The sequence below is a fragment of the Sprattus sprattus genome (genome assembly GCF_963457725.1).
Source record: "Sprattus sprattus genome assembly, chromosome: 7".
NCBI lineage: Eukaryota > Metazoa > Chordata > Actinopteri > Clupeiformes > Clupeidae > Sprattus > Sprattus sprattus.
Window position 1 is genome coordinate 10,361,680 of NC_137926.1, and position 15,000 is coordinate 10,376,679.

At 45.4% G+C, this 15,000-nt stretch overlaps 1 protein-coding gene across 1 annotated transcript in view; it reads left to right on the forward strand.

Annotated features, from left to right (window-relative positions):
* LOC308368181 (monocarboxylate transporter 13) overlaps nucleotides 1-3,891 on the forward strand; it is a 24,415-nt gene extending 20,524 nt beyond the window's left edge. Inside the window, exon 6 of the mRNA XM_080842288.1 lies at nucleotides 2,786-3,891. Coding sequence (XP_080698414.1) covers nucleotides 2,786-3,018 — 233 coding nt within the window. The 3' untranslated portion in view covers nucleotides 3,019-3,891. The remainder of the gene's footprint in view (nucleotides 1-2,785) is intronic.
* The last annotated feature ends 11,109 nt before the right edge of the window (nucleotides 3,892-15,000 follow it).

Sequence of the window (15,000 nt, forward strand, 5' to 3'; positions counted from 1 at the left end):
GTCTAAACACTGGGTTTGGAGAGCTGGCTCAAGGAGGCCTGGCTGTGGTGCAGGGAATGTGGACTACCCAGGAAGGCCAAACCGCCTCCCACCCAAATAGAAGCGTGTTAGCTGGGGGGAAAAATGAAAAAAACATTGTCTCCCCACGCTGGGGAAGAAGAAGAAGAAAACCAAAGTCTTCAAATGCCAGTGTTTGTAGATAAGCTTGAGCGCTCGTCACATCTGTACTTAGAGAGTGAGGGTGGACACTGGAATGGGAAAGAGGGAACAACAGAGAAGTGAAGAGGAAGAGAAGAGCCGAGCAGAGCAGAAAGAGGGGGATGAGAGAGACTGGCTGCTAGGGTTACGCCTCTGTCACACATAGTTCCTGGTACATTATGGGTTGGCCTTTCAGACACCACTAGTGATTTGTCACTTTTTCAGACATGCAGCTACATTCAGGAACATTTCTCTCTTGTGCCTTTTCACACATGACACGGTAATGCTGCAATAGATGGAGCAAGGGACAGTCCAGTAGATGGATTAACATGCTTGTTCCTTTAATGTTACTTTCATTCACAACACTGCCGTACAGACACTGTCCCTGAATATCAATCCCTGCTCCAATTCCCACATGGACATTTCAGGGACAGACTGCAGGTGTGAAATATATCAGAGAAGAAAGAAAAATAGTGAGGGGAAAAGTAATAGAAAAGGAAAAAATGATGAAGGGAGCTAAAGAATGAAGAAGAAAAGAAAGAGAGAGGTTGTCTTCCTCTGCACATGGCCTGGTTCCCATCTGAGGAATGTTCCTCTCACTGTACCGTCGCGATCTGTATTTAGAACTGTTCCTGTTAGCTCTGAACATACTCTCCAGACATGGCTTTTATTCTGCATGCATTCGAGAACCAAACAACAGTTCTCCGCCGGTACTTTCCTCTGCAGAACACCAGCCACACACTTCAGATGCCACCAACACAGTTCTCTCCTCTCAACCCAACACAGTTCTCCCCTCTCCAAACCAACATAGTTCTCCCTATTCCACCAAAACACAGTTCTCTCCTCTCACCACAACACAGTTCTCTCCTCTCACCACAACACAGTTCTCCCCATTCCACCAAAACACAGTTCTCCCCTCTCACCACAACACAAAGACTATTTCTCTAAGACTTCATGTGGAGTTGAGAAAGAGAGAGAGACGTCTTGAGATTTTACTAAAGAGTAGTGTTCATTTAGCAACACTTTACATGAACTCACCATGGTAAGGGTGACGTAGCCTTGACATAAAACATCACAGCAGATGCCTCATCAGTGGTACAGTCTCCATGATAGTTGATATCTAGTGACTTGGTAACAACATCTTGCCGTCATCACTTACTGTTATGACAGCTCGTAGTATTTTTGGCTGCCATAAAATAAGTAGTGGTGTTTAGTTGTCACCACAGCAGGAGCATTTCACTGACACTTGTTTGGATTTTGAGCAACTGGACGTGTACAAGGGCATGTCAAATCCGTGAGAACCCCACAGTCAGCACAGCTGGCACTGATGAGCGCTTGCTAGCATGTTAAAGAAGCAATAAGGAGTTGTGTTCCAAAACTAGCCAGCTAACTACCTAAAAGACATGCAAAAACCTTGCAAACACCACCAACAGCACAGTTGATTCTGAATAGAAGCTTGCCAACTCACTAACTGGTGTCTTTTGGCACTATAGCTGGCAATGTCATGCTGTGAAAGCTTTTCTTCCATTTTTGCAGAGTATTCCAGCCCGGTACACAGAAGTACAAAGGGCACATCCTGGATGGCTATTGGGAAAGAAACATGTCTTTATCTGTCCTTCACATGACCATATGCGATCAAAGTTAATTTGAGGATGGTACCAAAAAAAGTTGCCTATAAAACCATGCCTTAAAAAGTGTCAAATTGTTGCAAAGTGTTACTTTAACTGATAACAGATGTGTTTACAGGCCTTCACATGATCATATATCAGCCAAATGAAATTAAAGGTGAAACCAAAACTAGTTGCCTGTGAAAAGTGCTAAACAAAGCGCTGCATATTGTTGCTTTAAATGGAAGCTGCCTGCTTCAGTGAAGCTGCATCTGCCTTCAGTGTCACACTAATCCTGCCCCTAATAGCCTGCATACAGTCCTGTCTGTGTCCTTAATCTATGGATAATAACCACAATCAGAGGTGTCACTGTTTGCATTTTAAACCCCACTCCATCCCAGACTTCAGAGAACAGCTGCTGTCTGTTTATGTTATGACTAGACCGGAGAGGGGGCAGGTCGCCCAGAGTGAGAGATTGACACTTGTGAAGTTTTGGATGAAACACGACTCCGATCTCTTGCTCTCGTGAAAACAAACATCACAGAGGAAAAAGTTCAAAAGCTCTCAGGACGCTAACAAGGGCATAGGGGTAGTGCCAGTCACCCCTGCATGTACCATCTCTTGAGTAGGAATGCAGGCTCAGCTGGCAGAAAGTGGTAGAATTAATTCATTCATCCATTTATTCACCCATTCATTCATCCATCCATTTACCCATTCATCCATTCATTCATCCATTAATTTACCCGTTCATCCATTAATTTACCCATTCATCCATTCATTACTCCATTCATCTACCCACTCATCCATTAATTTACCCAATCATCCATTCATTAACCCATTCATCCATTCATTTACCCATTCATCCATCCATCCATCTATCCATTCATTCATTCATTCATTCATTCAGACATCCATCCATTCGACTTATTGGTTAATTGCTGGTATTCAACGTTTTCCTTTTCTTGCCCTTTTTGTCTCAGGGTTCTTCATTGACAAGATGAGTGACTACGGCACTGGCTTCCTGATGGCGGGCGTGGCCCTCATAGTCTCCGCCCTCTTCCTGCTTCTGCTGGACCAAATGAACAGGAGGGGGAGGGGCCTGAGCAGGAAAGGTGGCAGCATGCATTCAGAGGATGAGAAAGAAGCGGAGGAGCTACAGAACTGGACAGACATTTGTAAGAAAGATGGAAAGGACTGGGAACAAGACGCCTAAGCGAGAGAAAGAAACTTTTGACGAAATGTTTCTACCAGTCACTTAATCAAGAAGAAGATGAAATTAAGTTGAGCTAAATAAGACATATGAAATTGCAATATGAAATTGAATGCAGCTTGTAAAAAGATATATCCTGCAAAGCTGGACAAATGTAGCATATGAGATATGATGCCTTAAGAAACTTTACGTTGCCTCAGCCTGACCATCACCATCCACTCCTACCTGCAACAGCACCTCAGCCAATGTGCCTTTGAAGGGACTGCTCAGGGCATTACAAACCATCAAAGTGCAAAACACAAAGAGCCATAAACCAGGAAAACAAATAATTTTTGTTCGTTTTGGAGGTAACGTTAATTGTGCATCTGCCTTTTTCCCAGAAGCCCCTGAAATCACACACAAACAGACTCACTGACTCACTTACACACTCACGTGTTACTGACAATCACTCTTACCTGCACTGATGAAATACATGAACACTGCAATACATGAACACTGCCGCACTTTCTAATCTTTGACGTAGTGTTACCTCAGGGGAATTTGATTTCTCAGGTTTTAGATAGCTAAATGTACTCTCTGTGTTGTGGAAATCCCCCCCCCCCCCCCACCCCTCCACAATTCTGCAATATTCTGTCCATGTGACACTGTGATGCCATGGCAAAGCTGCCAAAGACAGCTACAGAGGAAGCCCAGTATCCTGTCAGTAATGAGTCTTGTATCAGCAAATGGCGCCCTCTAGAGGCTTCTCTTGAATATTTGGAGGTGAATGTAGGAAAGAGCTTTAATGTTCCACACAATGTTTCACGTTGTGCACAATCGTAGCATTGATATGTGTTGTCATAAGCTTTACATAGTAAAATAAAATTGTTTTTTGAAGTCATGAAACCACTGTTACACCCATGAAAACAAAATGCCTCTTCCCAAAATAAAAACAGTTTAGGTTGAAATATATCCCAATGAGACTTAAGTAAGGCCTGCTCGAAGCGCGCCATGGGATCTTTCACCAAAGAAGAGCTCAAGGAGGGACCTCTCTACCAGTGTGGGAAAAACATCAGAGGTTTCAGAACAGCGAGGATGGATGCCATGGAAATTCCACAACCTCTTCATTATGTATACATGCTTTTATATACTAACACACAAGCATGCACTCACACACAAGAGCACACACGAGCACACACATTTTTTGTGTTACTGAAATATTGCTCCTCAAAGATCCAATGGCTTGGAAAAAAAATACTGAAACTGTCTGTTTTGATTTAATCTCAATGGGAGACAGAGCGAGCTTCCTGTTTGTGTTCAACAGACTTGTTTCATTGTTACCACACACATACACATGCACACACTCACAGAGAGACACACACACACACACACACACACACACACACACACACACACACACACACACACACACACACACACACACACACACACACACACACACACACACACACACACTCACACACACACACATACACACACACAAGATAAGCAAGCTTCAAATAGGAAAATAGCCAGAGAGGTATGATAGAAAACCTACCGCAATGTGAGCACAAACAGGTGTAAATAAAGGTGTTACCTCCCATAAATCTACAACAATATACAACCCGCCGCACCTCAGCCAGAGACAGCAGTGATATAAACACACGCAAGTTTCCACCCCCCCCCTCCCCCCCCCCCCCTCTCTCTACACAAGTCTAGCTCAAGCCATCTCTCTGTCTTCCAAGGACACAAGTACACACACATGGAGACTGTAACCTCACAGACATGGGACCCCATACACACATATTCGTGCTGGTGTTTAGAACTGCCTCACTCACAGACACACACACGCACACATTCATGCTTATACTCACCCCTGTCTCACATACACACACACACAAACACACACATTCATGCTTATACTCGTCCCTGTCTCACACACACATACACACACACACACACACACACACAAATTAATGCTTATTCTCACCCCTGTCTCACACACACACAGACACACATACATACACACACACACACACACATTCATGCTTATACTCACCCCTGTCTCACACACACACACACACATACATACACACACACACACACACATACATACACACACACACACACATTCATGGTTATACTCACCCCTCTTTTACACGCACACACACACACACACTTAAAAAGACCCATCGGAAGTAAGGGGAAGTGGAAGCAGGGAGGGAAAGGCCCATCTATTATCTGATGAAGCGAAGTAAGCCAGTTCAAACAATCAAATTAGCCTGCTCCTCCACCCCCAAAGCCACCCAGACCCCCATCCTGTTCAAAGAGAAACCCGTAGGTCCCCTAAACACGCCTTCCCTTATTCAGGCCATTATGGCTGCAGCTGTTCTTCTTCAAAGTGCAGTTCAGCACCAAAAATAACCTTCAATCTTCCACTCAGTTACTTCTATCACATTGAAGTGTGTGTGTGTGTGTGTGTGTGTGTGTGTGTGCGTGTGTTTGGGTGCCTATGATGCTCACTAGATGGAAGATTTGTACGGAGATGTGTGACAGCTGAATCCATGTAAGTGAATGAGTAGTATTAACCATTCACTGTTTGTAACCATTAAAGCCTTCAATACATTGGAATTTTATGGTTCAGTGATGCCTTTGTAGGAAAACTTGGTGATGCAAGAACGTGGTCTTTGTTATGGACTTCAGAATCAATGTTATCATAGTAGACATGTATGCCAAAATGATATCAAAAATCAAAATAAACAAGGATAAACAGGTCTCACGTGGGCGCCTCAACATCTCTCTTCCACCGCAGGATAAACAGGCTCACGTGGGCGCCTCAACATCTCTCTTCCACCGCAGGATAAACAGGCTCACGTGGGCGCCTCAACATCTCTCTTCCAACGCAGGATAAACAGGCTCACGTGGGCGCCTCAACATCTCTCTTCCACCGCAGGATAAACAGGCTCACGTGGGCGCCTCAACATCTCTCTTCCACCCCAGGATCAACAGGCTCACGTGGGCGCCTCAACATCTCTCTTCCACCGCAGGACATGCAGGCTCACGTGGGCGCCTCAACATCTCTCTTCCACCGCAGGATAAACAGGCTCACGTGGGCGCCTCAACATCTCTCTTCCACCGCAGGATAAACAGGCTCACGTGGGCGCCTCAACATCTCTCCACAGCAGGACAAGCAGGCTCACGTGGGCGCCTCAACATCTATTCTCCAACGCAGGACATACAGGCTCACGTGGGCGCCTCAACATCTCTCCTTCACCGCAGGACATTACAGGCTGGAAACAGCTTTAAAGTTTTTTTGATCAGAAACAATCAAAGCAAAGTTAACAGGATCCCCCAGGGTTCTATAACCCACCCGCTCCTAGGCTAGCTCCGCCCCTCTGCTTCACTTCAGACCCCTCCCACTCACACCAGCATAACTTTGACCTCACTGTCAGAGCCATGTGCACGCACACACAGTCACTATGACAACCAGGAGCAGATTTTTTTTCTTCTTTTTTTTTTTTACTTCAGTGTGAGGGGCCACGCTGAGGAATTTCATATAGCCACCTGAACTCTAAGAGCTGCTGTTCTACAGCTGAGAGGAAGGAGAGAGAGAGAGGAAAGAGAGGAGGAGGGAGAGGGTGAAAGAGAGGGGGGGAGAGTGAAAAAGAGAGAGGGAGGGGCAGAAGAGAGAGACGTAGGGAAAGGGGGAAAGAAAGAGAGGTTGAAAAAGAGAGAGAGAGAGGGTGAAAAAGAGAGAGAGAGAGGGAGATGGAGGAAGAGAGAGAAGGAGAGAGAGGGTGAAAAAGAGAGAGGGGGGAAGATAGAAAGGCAGGATACAGAAGGAAGGGGAGTACAGTAAGAGAGGAGGGGGGGCAAATACAGAAAACAAGGAGAGGTGAAGAGAAAGAGGGGTAGTGAACATAGACAAGGAGAGGGGGTAAAGAGAAAGTGAAGAGAAAGCAAGAGAGAAGGAGAAGAAACAGTAGGAGGAGGACAATTGAAGTACACTGGCTTCCTGGAACAGACAGAGAGAGATATGACAGGAATATCAACCACCCTCTGCGAACTACAGAGAGAAATGACGGCCTAAGACACAGATGGACATTTGAAAAAGAGAATATTCAAAGGAATAAGTCCTCAGCGGGCACTTTCATTCAACGCCATTATTGCCTACGCATATTGTGAGCTTGAAAGGTATAAAATCATTCAGATTTCCCTCACACTATGCCATCAAACAGTCCTACCTGGATTTTATTTAAATGATTGTTGAGTGAAGTGATGAGTATTATTAAATAACTTTTACCATTAACTGTTAGATACAAAGCCAGCCTTCAACACATTGACATTTAATGTTATAGGCACTGGCTTTAAGATCCCCAGGGATTCAATTACAGTCATTGTGGATATGGAACCATAGGTTCTGTAAGTTGAGTGGAGTTGGAAGTTTGAACCGGGGTAAAACGTCTAAAAAGAGTGAGGGAGGGAAAGCGCTGTGGGTGCAATTGGGGCGATTGAGGGGTAAATGGGTAATGAGACGTGAACGAGCCACTGCAGGAGAGCTCAGTAATGAGCAGGTGGAATGAGAAATTAGACTGGGGGTCACACGAACATGCAAGTACACACACGTGTAGTGCTCTTCGGACAAAAACACACACATGTAGTGCTCTTCGGACAAATACACACACATGTAGTGCTCTTCGGACAAAAACACACACATGTAGTGCTCTTCGGACAAAAACACACACATGTAGTGCTCTTCGGACAAATACACACACATGTAGTGCTCTTCGGACAAAACCACACACATGTAGTGCTCTTCGGACAAATACACACACATGTAGTGCTCTTCGGACAAAAACACACACATGTAGTGCTCTTCGGACAAATACACACACATGTAGTGCTCTTCGGACAAATACACACACATGTAGTGCTCTTCGGACAAAAACACACACATGTAGTGCTCTTCGGACAAAAACACACACATGTAGTGCTCTTCGGACAAATACACACACATGTAGTGCTCTTCGGACAAATACACACACATGTAGTGCTCTTCGGACAAAAACACACACATGTAGTGCTCTTCCGACAAATACACACACCTTTTCCGGTGCGCATCAGACTAACATCCATACCTACACAGCATCTTACAGGACAGTGAGACAGTAGAAGAAGTTCGACATGCATCGGACTAAGACCCATACCTACACAGCATCTTACAGGACAGTGAGACAGTAGAAGAAGTTCGACATGCATCGGACTAAGACCCATACCTACACAGCATCTTACAGGACAGTGAGACAGTGGAAGAAGTTCGACATGCATCGGACTAAGACCCATACCTACACAGCATCTTACAGGACAGTGAGACAGTGGAAGAAGTTCGACATGCATCGGACTAAGACCCATACCTACACAGCATCTTACAGGACAGTGAGACAGTGGAAGAAGTTCGACATGCATCGGACTAAGACCCATACCTACACAGCATCTTACAGGACAGTGAGACAGTGGAAGAAGTTCGACATGCATCGGACTAAGACCCATACCTACACAGCATCTTACAGGACAGTGAGACAGTGGAAGAAGTTCGACATGCATCGGACTAAGACCCATACCTACACAGCATCTTACAGGACAGTGAGACAGTGGAAGAAGTTCGACATGCATCGGACTAAGACCCATACCTACACAGCATCCTACAGGACAGTTAGACAGCAGGCAAAGCTAGACACACTCTCAGACTGTCTGTTGATGTGGGCAGTCCCTTGGGTTTATCTCAAACAAGCCCTATCAGGCCATCAGTCTCCAACACACCATAGGGATTTCCTTTTTTTAGAGCCCTAGCTTACCACTCAATATACCCCTCTCATGACACACACACACTCAAACACACACACACACACACACACACACACACACACACACACACACACACACACACACACACACACACTGAGAGACAGCGAGGTTGAGACAGGTGGGAAAACAAAGGGTGTTTGTGTGTGTGTGTGTGTGTGTGTGTGTGTGTGTGTGAGTGTGTGTGTGTGTGTGGGGGGGAGAGGGTCTGAGAGGAGTACTAAGTGTCACGACTGCCTGGCTCAAGTCAGCCCTGACATAAAATCGGTCGACCACACCGTAGCGATTACTAATAGGGTTTATTTACATAAATATTAACAATCAGTATAATGTGTTACGGTAAAAGGAAAGTGTCATGCAATGTGTCTAGGGGTTAATCAAGTAACAAACAATAGTGTTAAACGTGAAGGGGACAGAGGGAGTATCCAGCCTGGAGTTAGGCAGTCGGACATCTTTCCCCAGGCTCTCACCACTGGAACAATCCCCAGACTACGATACGGCAACGCAGAAGTCAAGAGCAGAGAGAAGGAGAGAGAGGCAGTCCATGGCTAATCACAGCCACTTATAGGCCAGCCACTTATAGGCCAGCCCATTATCTGCTAGGCACTCAGCACCCTGCAGGATAGACAGACTAGCAACAGACAAAAGGGGCGGAGCCTCAGGCCTGATTAGTAGGGCCGTAACATAAGACAAAGACAGACGGAATGAATACTCATACTAACACCCCTGGTTAATGTAACTGGTTCACATTAACAAGCACACACACACACATAAACACACAAGCACTCTCAGACAGACATACACACGCACACACACACACACACACACACACACACACACACACTAGCACTCTCAGACATTTATACACGCATTGTCAAACAGAAAACTGTGCATAATGCTTCTGAAGACCAGGCTGAGTTGTATTATGTCTTTAAGTGTTACAAAAATAGATTCTCCCTCCATATACATAGTGGAAAGTTTGTGTAATCAGTTAACATTCAACAGGTGTGTTCTAACTCTCGACTTATTAAGACATCAAACCTCATTGATTTCATGGTGGCTGAGGGAAACAATTTGCTGGGTATTTACTTTAACCACAACAACACTAACCGCAACCACAGGTGCTAAATTCTATTCACACCTTTCCTTTATCTTCACTGAGCTTTAGCATTTAGCATGGAAATGGGAGTGCTAACAGGAGGACAGAAGTTTTCATTTTATAATGTTTTTCACATTACCTTTATTTAACCAGGGAAATCACATTGGGGTTAAATATGTTTTTTTTTGCAAGCGAGCACCGGCCAAGAGGAGAGCACAGAACAACCAAAAGAGCAATCAACAAAGACACAACAACCTCAACAATCAACAACATCTAAAATCAGAATCGAAATAAAATTAAAAATTAAATTTAAAAAACAAGAACAAGCAGAATGATACAATTCTTGAACAGTGACAGTTTTCTTCCAATCGGCCAGGGTTATAACAAAACTAGAGTGAATCTGAGAGACACAAGAGATAGTGTGTGAGAGTGTGAGCTCAGAAAGGCCACTGAGTGCATTATCCTAGCCTCTCTGTCTGGTAGCTTGTTGTGTCTGTGTGAGTGATGAGGTGTTGGTGTGGCTGAGTACAGTATGGCAGATGTGTTCTGTTAGCGAGTTCCATCTCACATGTCCTCACATGCCTCCATCTCTTTACAGCCAAACTTCAGCTCACACACATACAAACCCACACACCCACACACGCACACACACACGCACACACACACACACACACACACACACACACACACACACACACACACACACACACACACACACACACACACACACACAGACACACACACACACAGACACACACACGCACACACACACACACACACACACACACACACACACACACACACACACACACACACACAGAGAAAGAGAGAGAGAGATACCAATGCACAGAAAAACACTCTAAAACAAACATGCATATGGCACATGCTGTACATAAAATGAAATGACACATACAACTGTACAGAGTTGTGCTTGTACGAGTACACACTCACTGTTGCACACATACACACACATTCTCTTTATTTTTAGTGCAAACACAGACACATACAACCCCAGGCCTGACAGATGCTCTTTGAGAGACACACTGTTCACTTCTGTCTCTGTCCTTTTTAAGACATGAAAGATTGAATGGAGGACAGCACTTCTAAATTACCCAAAGTCACATATTTAGAAGAGCTCTCTCTCTCTCACACACACACACACACACACACACACACACACACACTCACAGAGGGCGATATTCATGGCCATTCCTCACTCACATACCTCAGAGACTCTGTAGTGGATACACGCACGCTTTAACTTTTCTAAATAAACTTCTCAGATTTATGATTTTTTTTTTGCTCTCATTCATTATGCATTTGCTTCAAATATAAATGTGTCTTTGGGCAATTTGGGAAGATTTAAAAAGAAAACACACTTCAGAGCCCTCAGACAGTTAGACTCAGATGCTGTGGCTATACTGCCCCTTCCTCGTGCTTCACGTGTGTGTTGTTGAACATGACTGTCTGGTCATTCTCATGTAGTTTTAAATGACTGACCGGAGACAGACAGAGGCCACAACCTTAACCAGAGGCCTGAAAGCCCACAGGTCTTGACATTTGACCTTTAGATGACCTTGCTGATTAGGGTTCATGTTTAGTGGCTGTTTCCTGCTTTTTGTTTTGCCAATTACACACATACTTTTTCTCCCTATCTTTCTGCCTCTCTTTCTCCCTCTATCTCTTTCTCTCATACACACTCACACACACACACACACACAAACACACACACAAAAGCACACACCTGGACTGCATTCAAAGTCTTTCATAATCTCAGTTGTTAAATAGCATTGAGACATGGCAAATGAAGCCATCACGACTGCTTGCATATTTCATCCACTAGCACATGTTTTGAACAGCTAGCGTGGCTCATAATTCCTGGTATTGCATCACTCTCCTCCTTTAAAAGCCATGGGAAAGCAGATTTCACCCGCCTTTGTTCTTCATCAGTCATCAGATTATCTCCCATCTTCATCTTCCTCGTCCCCAGTCTTGACACGACACGAGGCTCCACTCTCCTCCATCTGTGCTGCGTTAAACCACAGGCGTGGCCCAATCACGTCGCAGGCCTGACACACATGACAGGCCTCCGCCAAAAAGGACTGGAAACATCCCCATCTCCAGGGATCGCTGCTTCAGATCAAAGGAATTTCATCCTAACACACTCGTTCTATTGTCTCACTCCCTTCTTCCCTTTTAACTTCTATCCTTCTGCTTATATATCTGTGTCTATCGGTTTTGTCCCCTTTTAACATTGTATCATTTGCATCCTTCTGTCCCGCCGTCTCTACACCTCCTTCTGTCCCCCCTGTCTCTACACCTTCTTTTGTCCACCCCTGTCTCTACACCCCCCCCCCCCCCCCCCCCCCCCGGCTGTCTCTATACCCCTGTCTAGTCTCTGTTTCATTTATTTTTTGCCTCTTTGATTTTTATCATAATCAGTTTTTCTTCCCTCCCTTTGAGTCTCTTCCAAGTGTGCAGCCAGGCTCTGGTCCTCCGTCTCACTCCATTGTCCCCTCTGCTATCTTCGTCTCCTATCTGTCTCTGTGCATTCCTCCTCTCAACACTCCTCTCTCTCCTGTGCCTCCTGTCTCTCGTCCGTCTCCCTGTTTGGCTGTTCATCAGAGCCTGATGGTGGTGAGTAGGCCCCTGATATGCCCTGAGTAAAGACACACACACACACACACACACACACACACACACACACACACACACACACACACACACACACACAGACAGTAGGCCCTGATATGCCTTGAGTCAAGAGCCAGAGAGCCAGACTGGGATACATGCTTTGGGGGTGAGCCTGTTTGTACCGAGTGCACGCTCATAAACTTGTGCATGTGTGGGTGAGTCATGGTAACATGCTTGCCCAACACACAAACACAGACACACACACACACACACACACACACACACACACACACACACAAACACACACACACAGATTACACAAGGCGCCAAAACCCTCTGCCACGCACACCGGGTCACCTGGGAGTGTTGAAAGGGACCTACTGTATGTCCCATAACGATCTCTGTTACGTTCCTGGGTCACCCTACAGAGGGGAGGGGGTGAGGGCAACAGTGGGGGGTATATTAACAACCTCCTGCCGTTGGCAGGCAAAGGTCGAGGCCAAAGCCTGGGTCAACAGCTGCTAAACTACAGGGGGACAGAACTGAGGCCAGAGAAGGGGAGCACGGAGAAGAACAGAGGAGAAGAACAGAGGAGAGGAATGAACGAAGGAGACAGGGAGACAGGGAGAGACAGAGCGGAGTCAGTGTTAATAATTACGATGATGGCTCCATGGAACGGAACCACACTTTGTGTACGAACATCATCCAGTAACCATAGTTACTAGTGGAAGCACAACAAGGTATTTTTGTGGTTCCCTGAGCCAAGACTGGAGTTAACATTCAATAGACTGATGAATTGCTACAGAACATAAACTCCTTTGGACAGACTTCAAATTCAGACTGAAAAGTGATATCTGATGTACCCAAAAAAAACACTACAAAATTAAAATAAAGATATATATATATATATATTTAAGCCAGACCAGAGAGGATGATGATCATTTCTATCTACTGGCAAGCAATCTCTTCGAAACTATGTTCTTCCTCCAGTCTCTCTGGGAACAGAATGGCATCTTTCTTCTCTCTCTCTCTCTCCCTCCCCTTCTCTCTCTCACTCTCTCTCTCTCTCTGTCTCCCTCTCCCTCTCCCTCCCCCTCCCTCTCCCTCGCTCTCCCCTTCTCTCTCTCCATCTCTGAAAGTGTAATGAAAGCTTGGGCTGGATCCTAAGGCAAGCTTTCTTCCTGTGACACCCCTCATGCTGGAGGTTGGAGCAGGCTTGGCATTCTTTTCCCCTTTCAGGGCAGGCCGATGGGTGGGTTGGAGGGTGGATGGGTGGGGGGTATGTCCTACTTTAGGAGGGAACATGCCCTTTCAAAGACAAGTGGCCCCTTCCCCTCTAAACTTCCCACATACTCACATTTCTGCTGCCTGACTGACTGGGCTGCGTCCCAGAGAAATGTATATGTGTGCAAAATCTTTCAGACGTCTCTCTCTCTCGCGCTCTCAAGATCATTTATTCATTCATTCATTCTGTTTTGAAAAGTCTATTGTGAATTACAAACTAGATCTTATTGCAAGTCTCTTCCAGTAACATAGTTTTGTGAGCCAGCTTCTCAATCCATCATTTCTCAATCATTCAAACACTCATTGAATTAAGAAATTGAATTGAAAACCACAAGAATTTTTTCCTCAGTCAGTTCCTAGACGTGCTGTCTCTGACACCCACAAATGCGCTAAAACACACAGAAACAAATATTTCAAGTCCTCAGTGTCTGTTAGTTTGACCACAGCACCAGATGTGAGGTATGGATGGACTAAGAGGGCAAAGAGGACACTAAAAATTCAGCTTGGAGTTCACTGCCCTCTCTCTCTCTACACATACAGTATACACACACACACACACACACACACACTCTCTCTCTCTCTACACATACAGCGTACACACACACACACACACACACACACACGCACACTCTCTCTCTCTCTCTCTCTCTCTACACATTCAGTGTACAGACACACACACACACGCACACTCTCTCTCTCTCTCTCTCTCTCTCTCTCTCTCTCTCTCTCTCTCTACACATACAGTGTACACACACAAACACACACACTCTCTCTCTCTCTCTCTCTCTCTCTCTCTCTCCCCCCCTTCCTCTTTCACTGTGCCTCCTCCTTTTCTCCCTATCCTGCTGCCTCCCTTCCTTGCTTTCTTCCCTCTTCCACTCTCGTAGAGGGAGACACATGTGCTTGGCATACCAGCGGACACATTTAACCCTCTCCTCAGAATAACTGATGCACGGGCAGCTGTCCCCCCCACCCCCACCCCATCCCTACCACCACCATCTTTTCTAGAGTAGACTAACTCTTTTTAACTCCTCTACTCAGCTCACTTTCTCTCATACTTCTCTCTTCACAGTGGGTCCATTCATCTCGTTCCCCTCCTCTCTCTCTCTCTCTCTGTCTCTGTCTCT